A 13516-nucleotide genomic window follows, 5' to 3' on the forward strand; every position below is an offset into this window, starting at 1 on the left:
CTGTAGGGGCGCCTGGGTGGCTCAGATGGTTAAGCGTCTGCCTTCGGCTCGGGTCATGATCCCAGGGTCCTGGGATCGAGTCCCGCATCGGGCTCCCGGCTCGGCGGGGAGCCTGCTTCTCTCCCTCTGCCTCTGCCTCTCTCTCTCTTTCTGACTTTCATGAATAAAATAAAAAACTTAAAAAAAAAAAAAAAGATTTTTTATGCTGTCAGAATAAGTACTGTGCCTTACCACTGCAATATTCGGAAAGTTGTACATTTTCAAGTTGGAAATAATGGCATTCCCACTCTTCACTAGACTCTTTATAGAGCTCTTGATAATCTGTGTGTCATCATCTTGTAAGATCACATAGGAAGCAGCTTTTCTTCCAGCTGTTTTTCAGTAATTTTCAGTGGGGCTTTGAGGGCCTCATAAGATCATCATAGCACATATTTGTTAAGTCCGTTGTGAGCTGGATATCTGAAACTATACCCCTGTGATCATGATATCATTAGTGCCACATTTCAAGTGACAGCAGGAGTGGTCCTGGTCATTTTTACTTTGTGAGGAAGGGATTAACTTTGTGACAAAGTTAAGTTTCATTTATTTATCCTATCCATCTTAATTGGTTAGAAGCTTCATCATCGATGGGAACTTGTGTCAGGCTTCAGATCTGACTTGACCTTGGAGATGGAAGAGGGCTGATTATAAAATGGTTTTGGTGTGATAACTATAAACCACTTTCCACATCTACAGCAGCATATAAACCCCAACTAACTGCAAGATTCATGAAGGCAGAGAAATGTACTATTCAGTTTTTTAAACCTCTAGAAGTTCTGCCACAGGGACACATGGGTGCTAATAAGTATTTGCTCAATTAAATTATTGACAAACACTTAGCATTGTCTGGGTTCAACTGTCAAACCTGTGTGTTCACGTATTTGTATAATAATGGCATCTTAATTTGAGTAGTAATTCTTTGTAGCATATGAAGTAAGGTTTTTAAAGTAATTTTTAAGTGATAATCATCATAGCTGACATTTATTGAACTTTTACTAAGTACCAGACAGCATGCAAAGAGCTTTATATGAGACCGCTATATTCCTGGGCCTGTTTAATCTAATAATGATGTGTGAGATGGGGACCGTTAATAGCTTCACAGAGATTGAGGCTCAGAGAGGTTAAAGAACTTGCCCAGGATCACATAGATAATAAATGGAAGATGAGATTCAGATCCAGGATTTTGAGTTCAGGGTGTGTGCTGTTAACTGCCGTGTGTACCGAACTGGCTTTTTAATGAAATGGAAAGCAGAAGTCAAAGAACCTAAAAGGATTTGCTTTCATGCATGTGCTATACCATGGATGGTCACACTCAGAAATTAGAACATCTTCCTTGTCATCTTGCCACAGACTTTTTTTTTCCCGACTGGGAAAATAACTATTTGGCGGGGGGGTGTGGACAGATGTCTCAGAATTTCTGGGATTGCTTCTTGGTGCCAGTGGCCTTCGTGACTTGGAGCATGTTGAAGCACAGTCTTGCTCGAGTACTGGTTCTTGCCCACTGTGACCATGTCACCGATCTGGACATCCCTGAAGCAGGGGGCACAGGTGCACGGACATGTTCTTGTGGCGATTCTTGAAGCAGTTGTACTTTTGGATGTAGTGGAGGTAGTCTCAGCAGATGACAGTGGTCCTCTGCAACTTCATCTTGGTTGGTCACCACACTAGACAGAATCTGCCCGCGGATGGAGACGTTACCAGTAAAGGGGCATTTCTTATCAGTATAGGTGCCCTCAGTGGCCTCCTTGGGCATCTTGAAGCCCAGACCGATGTTTTTATAATATTGCAGGAGCTTCTTCTTGTATGTTCCTCCAAGCAGGACCCTCTTCTCATTTTGAGAGATGGTTGGCTGCTTTGGTAGACAGCCTCAGTCTGAATGTCCGCCATCTTCCCGGCTGCCTGAAAAGGGACGCCACAGACTCTTCTTTTTTTTTTTTTTTTTAAAGATTTTATTTATTCATTTGAGACTGAGAGAATGAGAGAGAGAGAGCACATGAGAGGGGGGAGGGTCAGAGGGAGAAGCAGACCCCCCCGCCGAGCAGGGAGCCCGATGCGGGACTCGATCCGGGGACTCCAGGATCATGACCTGAGCCGAAGGCAGTAGCTTAACCAACTGAGCCACCCAGGCGCTCTACTCACAGACTCTTCTTAAGTTCAAATTCTGGCAGTATAGGTCCACCTCCATCACTGACCTTCCCTTTTGACATTTTTCTTTTCTAGGAATCACCTTGCCTGGGTTCAAGAAGAGTGGAACTCCAGGAAAAACTGGTGGCCAAGCTTTCACTTCAGCTCCTTTTGGGCAAAAAGCGATTGGAAAGAGGATAAAGCATTGGCTTGTGAGAAAGCTTTGGTAGCTGGAATATTGTTAGGAAAAGGTACAAGGTTTTATTTTCTTCTTATCTAGACATAGCTTTTGGATGATTTTGAAATTACAAAGGGTGACCATTCATTCATGCCACAGCTTACTGGGTAATTGCCCAAGGACATCAGAGGCTGGAGAAATAACTGGCAGATGGGAAAGTGAATGTTGAGTTGGGGCCAGGTGATCTGCTTGTTGGGGCTGTCCATGGACTAGAAGCAGCGATTCCATCTTGTTGATTGTGGTGGTGGGTTTTTAGGCTGTAACTTGAGTATCTTTAGGGGCCAATTAAGATAGAGGATGCAGACTGTTTTCACAGCAACTGTATAGAAAGTTTACTGATACTGTCTACTGCAGTATTAGAAAGAAAAAATAAATAAAAATAATTAAAAATAATTTAAAAAGAGAGAAAAATATTCTTCGCTGACCTCATTGTTGTATAATTGCTATTATATTTACCTATCTGTTCCTATAAGGATGAAACATTTCTCCCCTATACCTCCTATAACTTATTTAAAAATCCTCTTAAAAGAAAGGGAAATTGATCTTTTCTCTGTGGACTCTCTTGGCTGTGAAGACTCTCTGCTTTGTGCCACCGCCGCTGGGTCTGTTCAGAGATGAAGCGAACATAAGCAGTCTGTTGCTAGAGAATTCAGAGTATCCTAAAGAGCTTCTTCAGCTTGGTTTTAGATATGGTTGATACTGTTTTGGAATTAGTATTCTCAGTGAGTGTTTCAGATGGTTACTAAGGTTAATAAAATGCCAGTTTCTCAGAGGAAGGGGACAAATAAATATGAAAGCAATTGTAAGATTTCTCAACACACGTCAAGGAACAGAAGTGTGCTTCAGACTGTGATTTTCTACTGCTTATGAGCATAGAGGCATCTAGTACAGTTACCCAAAAGTGTCTGTGTTTGAGCAAAGTCTGAACACCTGGGCTGATTTTCCAGTTTTGTCACCTTTCCCTATCACTTAGGTCCAGCAGTTAACCTTTGGGAGACTTCTGTGTGAGTGGGCTTTGTTAACACCTGTCTTTGTTGCTTACAGGATGGTTGTAAGCATCAAGTGAGCATCACATTGAAGTGCTTTATACATTCAGAAGTACTCTATGAATATTAGGCATAATCATGCCTGAAAAGCGTTCCATCTCTTCTTTCGGGCCTTAGTGTTGGGGTTCAGTCAATCTGTTCAGGAGTTGAACTGGGTTTGGTCCGTGCTCGGGTGACCCTCATTATATCACAGGATTCAATTCTGGTCTGCCTTTGCTTCATGCTTAGAGTAGGGTATGGTATGGTAGCTGCCCTTCTTCCCCTGCTCTGCTAAGGCAAGCCAGGCCCTTGCCCCTCGTGACTCCACATCCGGTGGCTCATGAGGAGGTGGGAGCTTGTAGTTTATTTGGCTTTTTCTCTGTGTTAGGGTGGAAGCAAAATTCTCCATCTTTCTGTATTCTAGATAGAAGCAGAGGTCTGTGTACAAAGTATTTTGGTTTTGCTAAAGTGGTAGGTGTGTTTAGAAATACAGGTTATTACATTAACACCACAGACACCACTGCTTCCCAGCTAATAAAATATTAGTAATTCTGCCATACTGTTTTCAGGGATAATAAAATGGTTACTGTAGGTACAATATATATCCTAGCAGTTTCCTAGAGAAGATGGATGGATAGGTACGTGCTGAGACTATAATGAAGTTAGTTTTTCTTAGGTGATTGATGGTCTCGCTCATTTATCAAATATATATAAAAAAAAATCTCTTGTAATATCCAGTTTACATTTTTTTTTTACAGAAATTTGATTCATGTCTGAAATACTTAACCAGTGATCTGCTTAGCATTGTAAGACTATGAAAAGCAGGTAGAAGGAACTTCTCATGAGCACGAGGCTCCTTTCTCAGAGCTGCACAGTCACCATCTGGCTGCTCGCTAGGTGCTGGAATGACTAGCTAAGTTCTCATCTCTTCTGACCTGTGAGTTGTTTATTCTAATCCTCACCTCAGAGTTTTCTTACAGAGAACTTTCTTATTGTTACAGGTGCCTCTTGGGCTGTTTTACAAGCTAACATTGAAAGGGAAGCTGTAATTTACTTTTGGAGAAGGCACATTTAAGATATAAATATGTGTATAATACATGTATCACCTTAACTAGAGCTTGGAAGGCAGGGTGAGAAACCAGTTGAAGTACGTGCTCTGATTATGATGGATCAAAGATGTTTTCGTGTGTAGGAAGCGTACATTTCATTGGTAACGGCCCTTAGAATGTGTTCACACTGGTACACATCATACAGACCCCCCCATTTCATAATCACTAGTACGTCAGAGCTGAGGCAAAACTTTAAAAATGTAGAAATATACTTGAAGAATTGATAAGTATTAAAACTCTCTGTTTTGTTTTTTTAGGTTGCAGATATTTTCGGTTTATCTCCAAACAAGATGATCAAGTCTTAAGGAAAAAAATTAAGCGGATAAAGAAGTCAGTGAAAAAACACAGTATTGTAAATCCAGGACTCTGATATTGAATATCAGTTGTTTCAGATGAGTAGCTGCAGAATAGTAGCTCGGTGGGTAATCATTGAATGTATTATTTATTTGGTGTTTCTAGGAGGTAGTTTATATGGCTGCAAAAAAGTCATTCTTATATTTTTTTTATATTTTCTTTTATTATAATTATAGCTAAAGAAACAGTCTCACTGCCTTTGTTCTTTGTAAATACATATTTTTCCTTTTTTGTACTGTGAAATACAATATTTATTACGGAATAACCTCCACATAAGAAATACATTTGTTTAATCAGAGAATACAGTTGTATAGCAGTTATTGCCATTTGCAAATAATTTGCTTCTGACTGTTGTATAATAAAGCATAACTTGTAGTATTGTGAAGTGAATTTATATTCTTCTTTAAGATTCTCAATGATCCACGGTAGGTTTACCATCATAAAGAATATATTAGAGGGGCGCCTGGGCGGTTCTGTCGCTTGAGTGTCTAGCTCTTGATTTTGGCTCAGGTCATGATCTCAGGGTCATGAGATCAAGCCCCTCATTGGGCTCTGCACTCAGCAGGGGTGTCTGCTTCTCTCCCTCTGCCCCTTCTCCTGCTCCCAGGTGCTTGGAAGCATGTGTGTGCACGTTCTCTCTCTCTCTCTCTCTCAAATAAATAAATCCTTAAAAAAAAAAAAAAGAATATATTGGTCATGAGGTCTGTTGAGGAATTTTGGAAACAGAGAAGGATTTAGGAAAGGAATCCTCTTTCTTTTTTGATATTAAGACATGTCAGTCTGGGGCTAACTGACCTGACATAGAGCTACCTTTGACTCTAGAAGACTAGTTTGGGTCAGAGAGGGTAGAGGGGTGGCCTAACTCAGAGGGCTCTAGTTTGTTGTTGTTTGCCGGGCACAGCAATCATCTAAGACATGCTTCGGAATTCCTGTGTCCCTCACCTTTCTCTTGGAACCTGGGATGTGGCAGTCGGCAGCTGGACAGTGGAAGAGAATCTGCCAGTGAAATAGCGTCCCAGCGTCACCCAGTCAGCCCAGTGGGAAAGCGTGGCGCAGAAGCCAGGAACAGCTTTCCTGGAGCAGGAGTTGGAACTTCATAATATGTTGTGGTAACTAGTAGAGCGAGTGCTTCTTCCAGACTGGCTTGGCTCTTACACCCTTATGGTTCAGGTAACTTGTTTTTGAGTTCCAGGAAGACCCACTAACTTTAGAGCACCTCCAGTATTTAGATGGCAAACCACACATTTTCCCCATGGCTTATGCTCCTACTAATTTAAAACCGTCTGCAAGAGGGGCGCCTGGGTGGCTCAATTGGTTAAGCGTCTGCCTTCGGCTCAGCTCGGGTCATGATCTCGGGGTCCAGGGATCCAACCCCTGCATCAGGCTCCCTGCTCAGGGGAGAGTCTCTGCTTCTCCTTCTCCCTATGCCCCTCCCCCTGTACCTGCTCTCTCTGCTCTCTCTTTCTCAAATAAATAAAATCTTAAAAAAAAAAAAAATCTGCAAGAAAATTGGGGGACAAATTATGCTTTGTCAATAATTTGATTCAATATTTTATACTTAGTGAGATGACTATCAAATAACTACTCATCCTTATAATATACATATGAAACAAGTAGGTGCCCCACAGACCAACGTGAACCAAGTTCAAGCTACCACATGAGTAGGGCCAGTTTTACTTCTGGGAGCTGGTGAGTGGGTTGTGTAGGAATTCTGCAGAAGAACAACACTATAGGAATGAAATCCCCAGATGACACAGACAAAATCTCAAGGCATAGGCTGGGATTGTCACGGCATCTGCTCCTTGAAACCTTTAGTCAAAAGCTGTTCAACAGGATTGATGAGTTCTCATGATCTCTGGCAAATGGAGGTGGGAATGAAAGAGAAATGAGTAGATACGGTTCTTGGTTTCCACACAAAGCTTAGTTTTCTAGAACTTTTATATCAAATGTTCGTATCACATTAGGCAGTAAGAGCAGTGCGAATCAACTGTGAAATTATTTTAGGTCCACTAAAGTCAGTTTCATGAATTATGGCTAAAATTTATCAAGCACTTCGGGCTTTACATTTTATCTTACTGTCACCAGAATCCTAAGACTTATCCCTGTTTTACCTAGAAAAAAAGTGGGGTCTCACAGATTCACTTGCACAAGGTCAGAGCTGGTAGGTGTTGGCACCAGGACCTTGACCTGACTAGTGTGGTTCCAAAGATCACACTCTGTCTGTCCTGTCTGTACTGCCTCCCAGTTTAGTCAGTGTTTATAACCTGCAGAGCACTGAGCTAGGTAGCAAGGTGAAGAACAGAGGGGATTCATAACCCAGAGCCTATCAGCTCCAGCAAAACCTGTCCTCTCTGCCAGGCTACTTGGTAGGTTCCCTCTCTGTGTCCTTCCTGGTCCCTCTCTATACAGCCTCTTATCAAATCACTACATTGTTACATTGTCTTTGCACATCTGTCTTTCTTGATGGTATATTATTTGGGCTTAATAATCTCCTGTTGTCAGCCCCTAACAATTTCTAGCTCATTAAATACTGAGTAGAACTGAATGGAAATTAGTGAGAGTTATGGAGCTGGTGTGCCTGTACTGTAGGGAGTCCCATCTTGGGGTGCCTTTCCCAAGTGTGAAGCCTCCGGAGACTGTTCGGCTTGAATTCTGCATTTATCGTTAGGTAGTTCTGTGACTTCTTGGGCAGGTTACTGAGCTTTCATAGTTCCTTTACCTGTAGATGAGAGACAGGAGGATTTATCTCATCAGATTGCTGTGAAAAATGAAAAATACAGTGAATGCCTAGGATAATAATTAATACTTAACATATCTTAAGTAAGTGACCATCCATCATGATGGTTTTAGACACTAAATAACAGGCACTAAATAAGGATAATTTAAAGTCTTGTTTTCTTGGGGCACCTGGGTAGCTCAGTTTGGTTGAGCAACTGCCTTCGGTTCAGGTCATGATCCTGGAGTCCCAGGATTGAGTATGGCATCGGGCTTCCTGCTCAGCAGGGAGTCTGCTTCTCCCTCTGACCCTTCCCCCTCTCCTAATCTCTCTCTCTCTCAAATAAATAAAATCTTTTTTTTTTTTAGTCTTGTTTTCTCTTAGAAACCTCTGAAATACAGAAATTGTGTAATAGTTGAGTTATGCTTCCCACTAAAATACACCTATCTTTCAAGCTATGTACCATCCAGCCATCAACCATGGACTTGAGGGCTTCACACACACTTGAGATCATTCAGTCCATACAGTTCCTCCTTGCTCAGCTGCCCCAATCTCTGATCTCTGGCTCATCAGCTTAGTGGGACTCCCATGCTTTGCTTGGACTGTGGCCCAATGCACTGCTCACGAGAAGTTGTCCTGAGATAGAGAGGGTAGACTATTGTAGAACTTACTTTATGAGTTTCACTTCAGTAATCCCAGTCTTGTGTTGTCTGTTGCCCACTACTTTGAAAACAGTTGTCTCATATATTTTATCTAGATTAAATAATGTGCAAACTAACTAAATTAAATTAGGGCCTTTTGCCTACCAAATGATACCTTTAAGAAAATTAAATACAGTCTATTAAAAGAAGTATTTGTGGGGCACCTGGCTGGTTCAGTTGGTAGAGCATGCGACTTTTGATCTCTGGGTTGTCTTTAAAAAAAAAAAAAGTCTTACTGAGAAAAACATAAACATATACATTCAACATATACATTAGTCATTAGAATGACTAAAATGTTTATATGTATATGTATTTGCAACACATGAACTGACAAAAGATTAAAATAAATTCAAATCAATAAGCAGGACAAAGAACCCAAAAGAAAAAAATGGGCCAAGCACATGAACAAGTATTTCACAGAAGAGGGTAAACATGGACCATAAACACATAAGTCAGGGAAATGCAAAACAAGAATGTAGTGGAATACCAGTTCAGACCCGTTCAATTAGCAAAAATTAAGATACTGAGGTTGAAGAGGATGTGGATCCACAGGGTCCCTTGCACATAGCTGATGGGGTGTAAAATATTGCAGTCATTTTAGGAAACAGTTGCTTTACCATTTACTAAGACTATCCTCGAGTGTTTACTTGAGAAATGCTTGTACACGTAAGCCAAGAGACAATAGCACAGTTCATAATAGCAGAAAAACTAGAAAAAAACCCACAAATGCCATTGGCATGAGACTGGATAAATTGTGGTAGAGTCATGTAAAGAAAAATGAATAAGCCGTAGCTTTATACACCAACATAGGTGGGTCTCAGTAACATACCGGGTAAAAGAAATGAGTCCCACTTACTACTCTATGACTACATGGAGTTCAAACTTTATTATAAAGTGCAAACTAATGACTAAAATGTTTGTAAATGCATATAGATTGTGATGAAACTACATATAAAAACACAAGAGAAGGGTAAACACAAGTGGTTACCTCTGGATGGGAGAGGCAGAGCGATGGGATGGAGGAAAAGCACAGTAAAGGATGTGAATTACTATTAATGGTCTAGTTTTTTAATTAAGTGGCAGGCTCTACGTGGACTAATGTTGACAGTGTATTATGAGCCAAGGATTGCGATTTATCCCATTTTGTGCGCAGGTTATTTTAAACAATGAAAAGGACCATATAATATAATTTATACGAAATGTCCAGAATAAGCAAGTCTACAGAAACGGAAGAAAGTAGATTAGAGATTGCCTAGGGCAGGGGAAGGGGCGGTAGATGGGAAGATGAAGTGGGAGTGATACTCAGAGGGTACAGGGTTTCTTTGGGGTGATGAAAATATCCCCAATTTGGGGTGATGGTTGCACAATTCACTCTGTTGAATATACTAAAAAGCATGTAAACGAGTTTATTATATGGTGTGTGAATCTTATCAGTGACACTTAGCAAAAAGAAACAAAACCAAAAAATCAAGCTTTATGGAGTCAGAAAGTTCTGGATTCAACAAAGCACCTCACCGAACTGAGCCTCAGGTTTATTCTGTAAAATGGGGCGATCTGAGAAATGTTTAGCATGAGTCTTGATGTATTTTTTCTCAATAAATGTTAATATTATGAACCAAAAAAAGGAAAAGAAACTAAAAAATGAACACAACCATTTTTTTTTAAAAGATTTTATTTATTTTATTTGAGAGAGAGAATGAGAGAGAGAGCACAAGAGGGGCAAGTGGGAGAGGGAGAGGGAGAAGCAGACTCCCCACTGAGCAGGGAGCCTGATGTGGGACTCGATCCCGGGACTCAAGGATCATGACCTGAGCGGAAGGCAGTCGCTTAACTTCGCTTAACCAACTGAGCCACCCAGGTGCCCTGAACCCAACCATTCTTTAATGAAAGAGTAAGTGTGGCCTTTTTGGATCTAGCTATTTATCCATGTTTATAAGCACAAGGGCTTTTTCTGCTGGATTGAAATATTTCAAAAGGAAATAGCAGACCCTTGATGGATGTGGGCTACAAATCCTATGACTAAAATCTGACTAAGTTAATTTTTAAAAAATTAATCTATTTGGGGTGCCTGGCTGGCTCAGTCGGCAGAGCATGTGACTCCCTATCTTAGGATTGTGAGTTTGAGCCCCATGTTGGGTGTGGAGTTGACTTAAGAAAAAAAAAAGTTTAAAAATTAATTTGTTTGAAACTCTTCCTCCATCCAAGATTCATGCTCCCAAAAGAAACAATCAGGCACCAAATAAAAGTCCACTCCTCTTCAGTCCTACAAAGAACCTTCTCCATGCAGATAGAGATGTAGTCTTTAACTCAGTGAATAGAGGCAGATCTTGAATTTCTGTCCTGTCAGCCCCACAATGGTAGTTGCCAGTTGTCTGCTTAAATCTCCCATTATGCCGATACCAAGAGTTTACATAATCTTGTCAACATGCCTGGATCTTCATTCAGTCAACATACTCTTCAGTTGGCTGGCTGCATCTGGCACACATCTTTTCTAAATGAAGATAAACAAGTAAAAGTGATTGCTGTACTTTCATGTTTTGATACATCATGGTGGAATGAACAGGATCTGGGCCATAATCCAGAATAACTAAATTTAATTTTTTAATTTTTTTTTTTTAAAGATTTTATTTATTTGAGAGAGAGGGAATGAGAGACAGAGAGCACAAGAGGGAAGAGGGCAGAGGGAGAGGGACAAGCAGACTCTGTGCTCAGTGTGGAGCCTGATGTGGGGCTCGATCCCACGACCTTAGCCGAAGTCAAGAGTCGGACGCTTAACCGACTGAGCCACCTAGGTGTCCCAGAACACCTAAATTTTATTGCCATTTTTCCCATTCACCCAAAGCATCTCCCTAAGTGTTTCATGGAGCCACTCTGAGACTTAATTCACTTGTCTGTATGTTGGGAATATAACTTACCTTGGAGAATTTTTGTGAAGATCAAATGAGATGAGAAAATACTTTATAAACTGTAATACAAATGAAGAGTTATTAATACATTCCCTAATCTCAAACACACCTGTTCATTTTTATACGGTGAGAAGGCAGATAAACTGTGAGAGTAAACCATAAACTATACGGGAAGGGACTGAGCTAGAACATTTCTTTTTCTATTTTTTCTGTTCTATTCCATGACATGATGCTAGAATAAACACCAGACCTGAACCTCTTCAACATTATTTTTGAAAGGCACTTGCCAGGGGCACCTGGCTGGCTCAGTTGGAAGAGCACGCAACTCTTGATCTCCGGGTCGTGAGTTTGAGCCCCACGTTGGGTGTAGAGCTTACTAAAAAAAAAAAGGGCCCTTGCTGTATGAAATAGAGTGTGTGTGTGTGTGTGTGTGTGTGTGTGTGTGTGTGTCTGCTATGGGTTGAATTGTGTATCCCCAAAAAGATATGGTGAAGTCCTAAGCCCCAGTCTTTCACAATAGTGACCTTGTTTGGAAATAGGGTCTTTACAGAGATAAGTCAAAGTAAGGTCATTAGGGTGGGCCTAATCCAAAATGACCGGTGTCCTCATAAAAGGGAAAGTTTGGACACAGACACGCACACGGAGAAGTCCATGTGAACACAAAGACAGAAGTTGGGGTGATGTATCCTCTGGCTGAGGAATGTACAAGTTTGCCGGTAAACAGATTCTTCCTGGCCCCGAGAGGAACCAACCCTGCTGACACCTTGACGTCACTCTGTCTTCTAGCCTTCAGAGTGTGAGACACCTGCTGTTTAAGCAGCGTAGTTTGTGATACTTTGTTACAGCAGCCCTAGCAAACTAATACAATATTTTTTAAAGTGCTCTGTTTGCTTCAAAGGTTGGAGCTCAGGTGATTTCATATACCCACTTGGTCCCAGCTTGTATTCAGACTTACCTCCTAAGCTCACCTAACAGTCAAATTTGTTTCCTGGTCTTCTCCACCTCTACCTCGTCTGAACACCCTGGTCAACCCTCATGAGGATTTTCTTAGCCACCCTAGCCTGATGCCCTCTCTCCCTCCTGGGGATTCCTAGTGGCAAGTTTGTTCCTCATTGTTACCTTAATATCATCTGCCTAGTATTATTTGGACTCTTATTTTAACCTTTCTTCTCAGAGCATAAACTCCTTGGGGAAAAAAAAACCTCCTTTGTGCATCCGTTTTCTGTTAAACATTCCTCTTTCAGCATAATGTTTTGTGCATGATAATAGCATAATGATAAAATAGTAACTGCATAATTAATATATAATCACATGTATTGTGTAATTACATCGAAAATATTATGTAGTCCCATCTGAAATATTGCATCTTTTTTTTTTTTTTAAGATTTTATTTGACAGGGAGAGACACAGGGAGAGAGGGAACACAAGCAGGGGGAGTGGGAGAGGGAGAAGCAGACTTCCCGCTGAGCAGGAACCCTATGCAGCTCGATCCCAGAACCCTGGGATCATGACCTGAACTGAAGGCAGACGCTTAACAACTGAGCCACCCAGGCGCCCCTGAAATATTGCATCTTTTAATAATCAGAAATTTATGCTGTAACTATGTCTGATGGGACCTGCTAGCTGATCTGTTCCCACTAATTTTGAAATCCCTCTGCCTAAAACAGTTAGGTCTGATTTGAATTTACATGTCCTGGGTGGACAGGAATTATTATGTCCAAGGTTTTTGTTGTTTTTCTTTTTTTTTCTTAGCACTGTGCTATAATTTTTTTTAAAGGATCCGTTTTTTTTTTTAAATTTAATTTATTTATTTGAGAGAGAGAGAGGGAGCGCACGAGTGGGGGTAGGGGCAGAGGGAGAAAGGAAGACAAGCAGATTCCCCGTGGAGCTGGGAACAGGACTCGGGGGACTCGGGGCTCAATCCCACGACCCAGGAGGTCATGACATGAGCTAAAACCATGAGTCGGGCGCTCAACCGACTGAGCCGCCCAGGCACCCCTGTGCTATAATTCTTTAAATACAGTCATTAAGAATTATTTTCCAAGAAGGAGGCATTCCTTTTGAACTCAGTATTTTTCGTGGCAAAGGGAAAACTGAGACATAAATGTCAAAGATCTAAAAGCAGTTTCAGGTCCCACATGGAATGAGAGAATGCACTCATTCTTACGCCTCATGGGGTCAGACTGTTACCTCCCATTTCTGAGAAGGCCACGGTGCGTGAATCTGGGGGCTGAAGTTGGTCCGCGTGTTTCTCATTCCACCCGCCCAAGGCTTCCAGAGCGATGACATTATCTAACTTTTCAG

At 41.3% G+C, this 13516-nt stretch overlaps 1 protein-coding gene and 1 pseudogene across 1 annotated transcript in view; one reads left to right on the top strand and one right to left on the bottom strand.

The window, feature by feature from the left end:
- Positions 1 to 5007, top strand: part of TAF1A (TATA-box binding protein associated factor, RNA polymerase I subunit A) — a 37112-nt gene extending 32105 nt beyond the window's left edge. Inside the window, exons 9-10 of the mRNA XM_021698426.1 lie at positions 2260 to 2414; positions 4793 to 5007. Coding sequence (XP_021554101.1) covers positions 2260 to 2414; positions 4793 to 4905 — 268 coding nt within the window. The 3' untranslated portion in view covers positions 4906 to 5007. The remainder of the gene's footprint in view (positions 1 to 2259; positions 2415 to 4792) is intronic.
- Positions 1448 to 1926, bottom strand: LOC110588131 (annotated as a pseudogene).
- Positions 5008 to 13516: the final 8509 nt, after the last annotated feature.

Source organism: Neomonachus schauinslandi, chromosome 6 (assembly GCF_002201575.2).
Source record: "Neomonachus schauinslandi chromosome 6, ASM220157v2, whole genome shotgun sequence".
Lineage (NCBI taxonomy): Eukaryota > Metazoa > Chordata > Mammalia > Carnivora > Phocidae > Neomonachus > Neomonachus schauinslandi.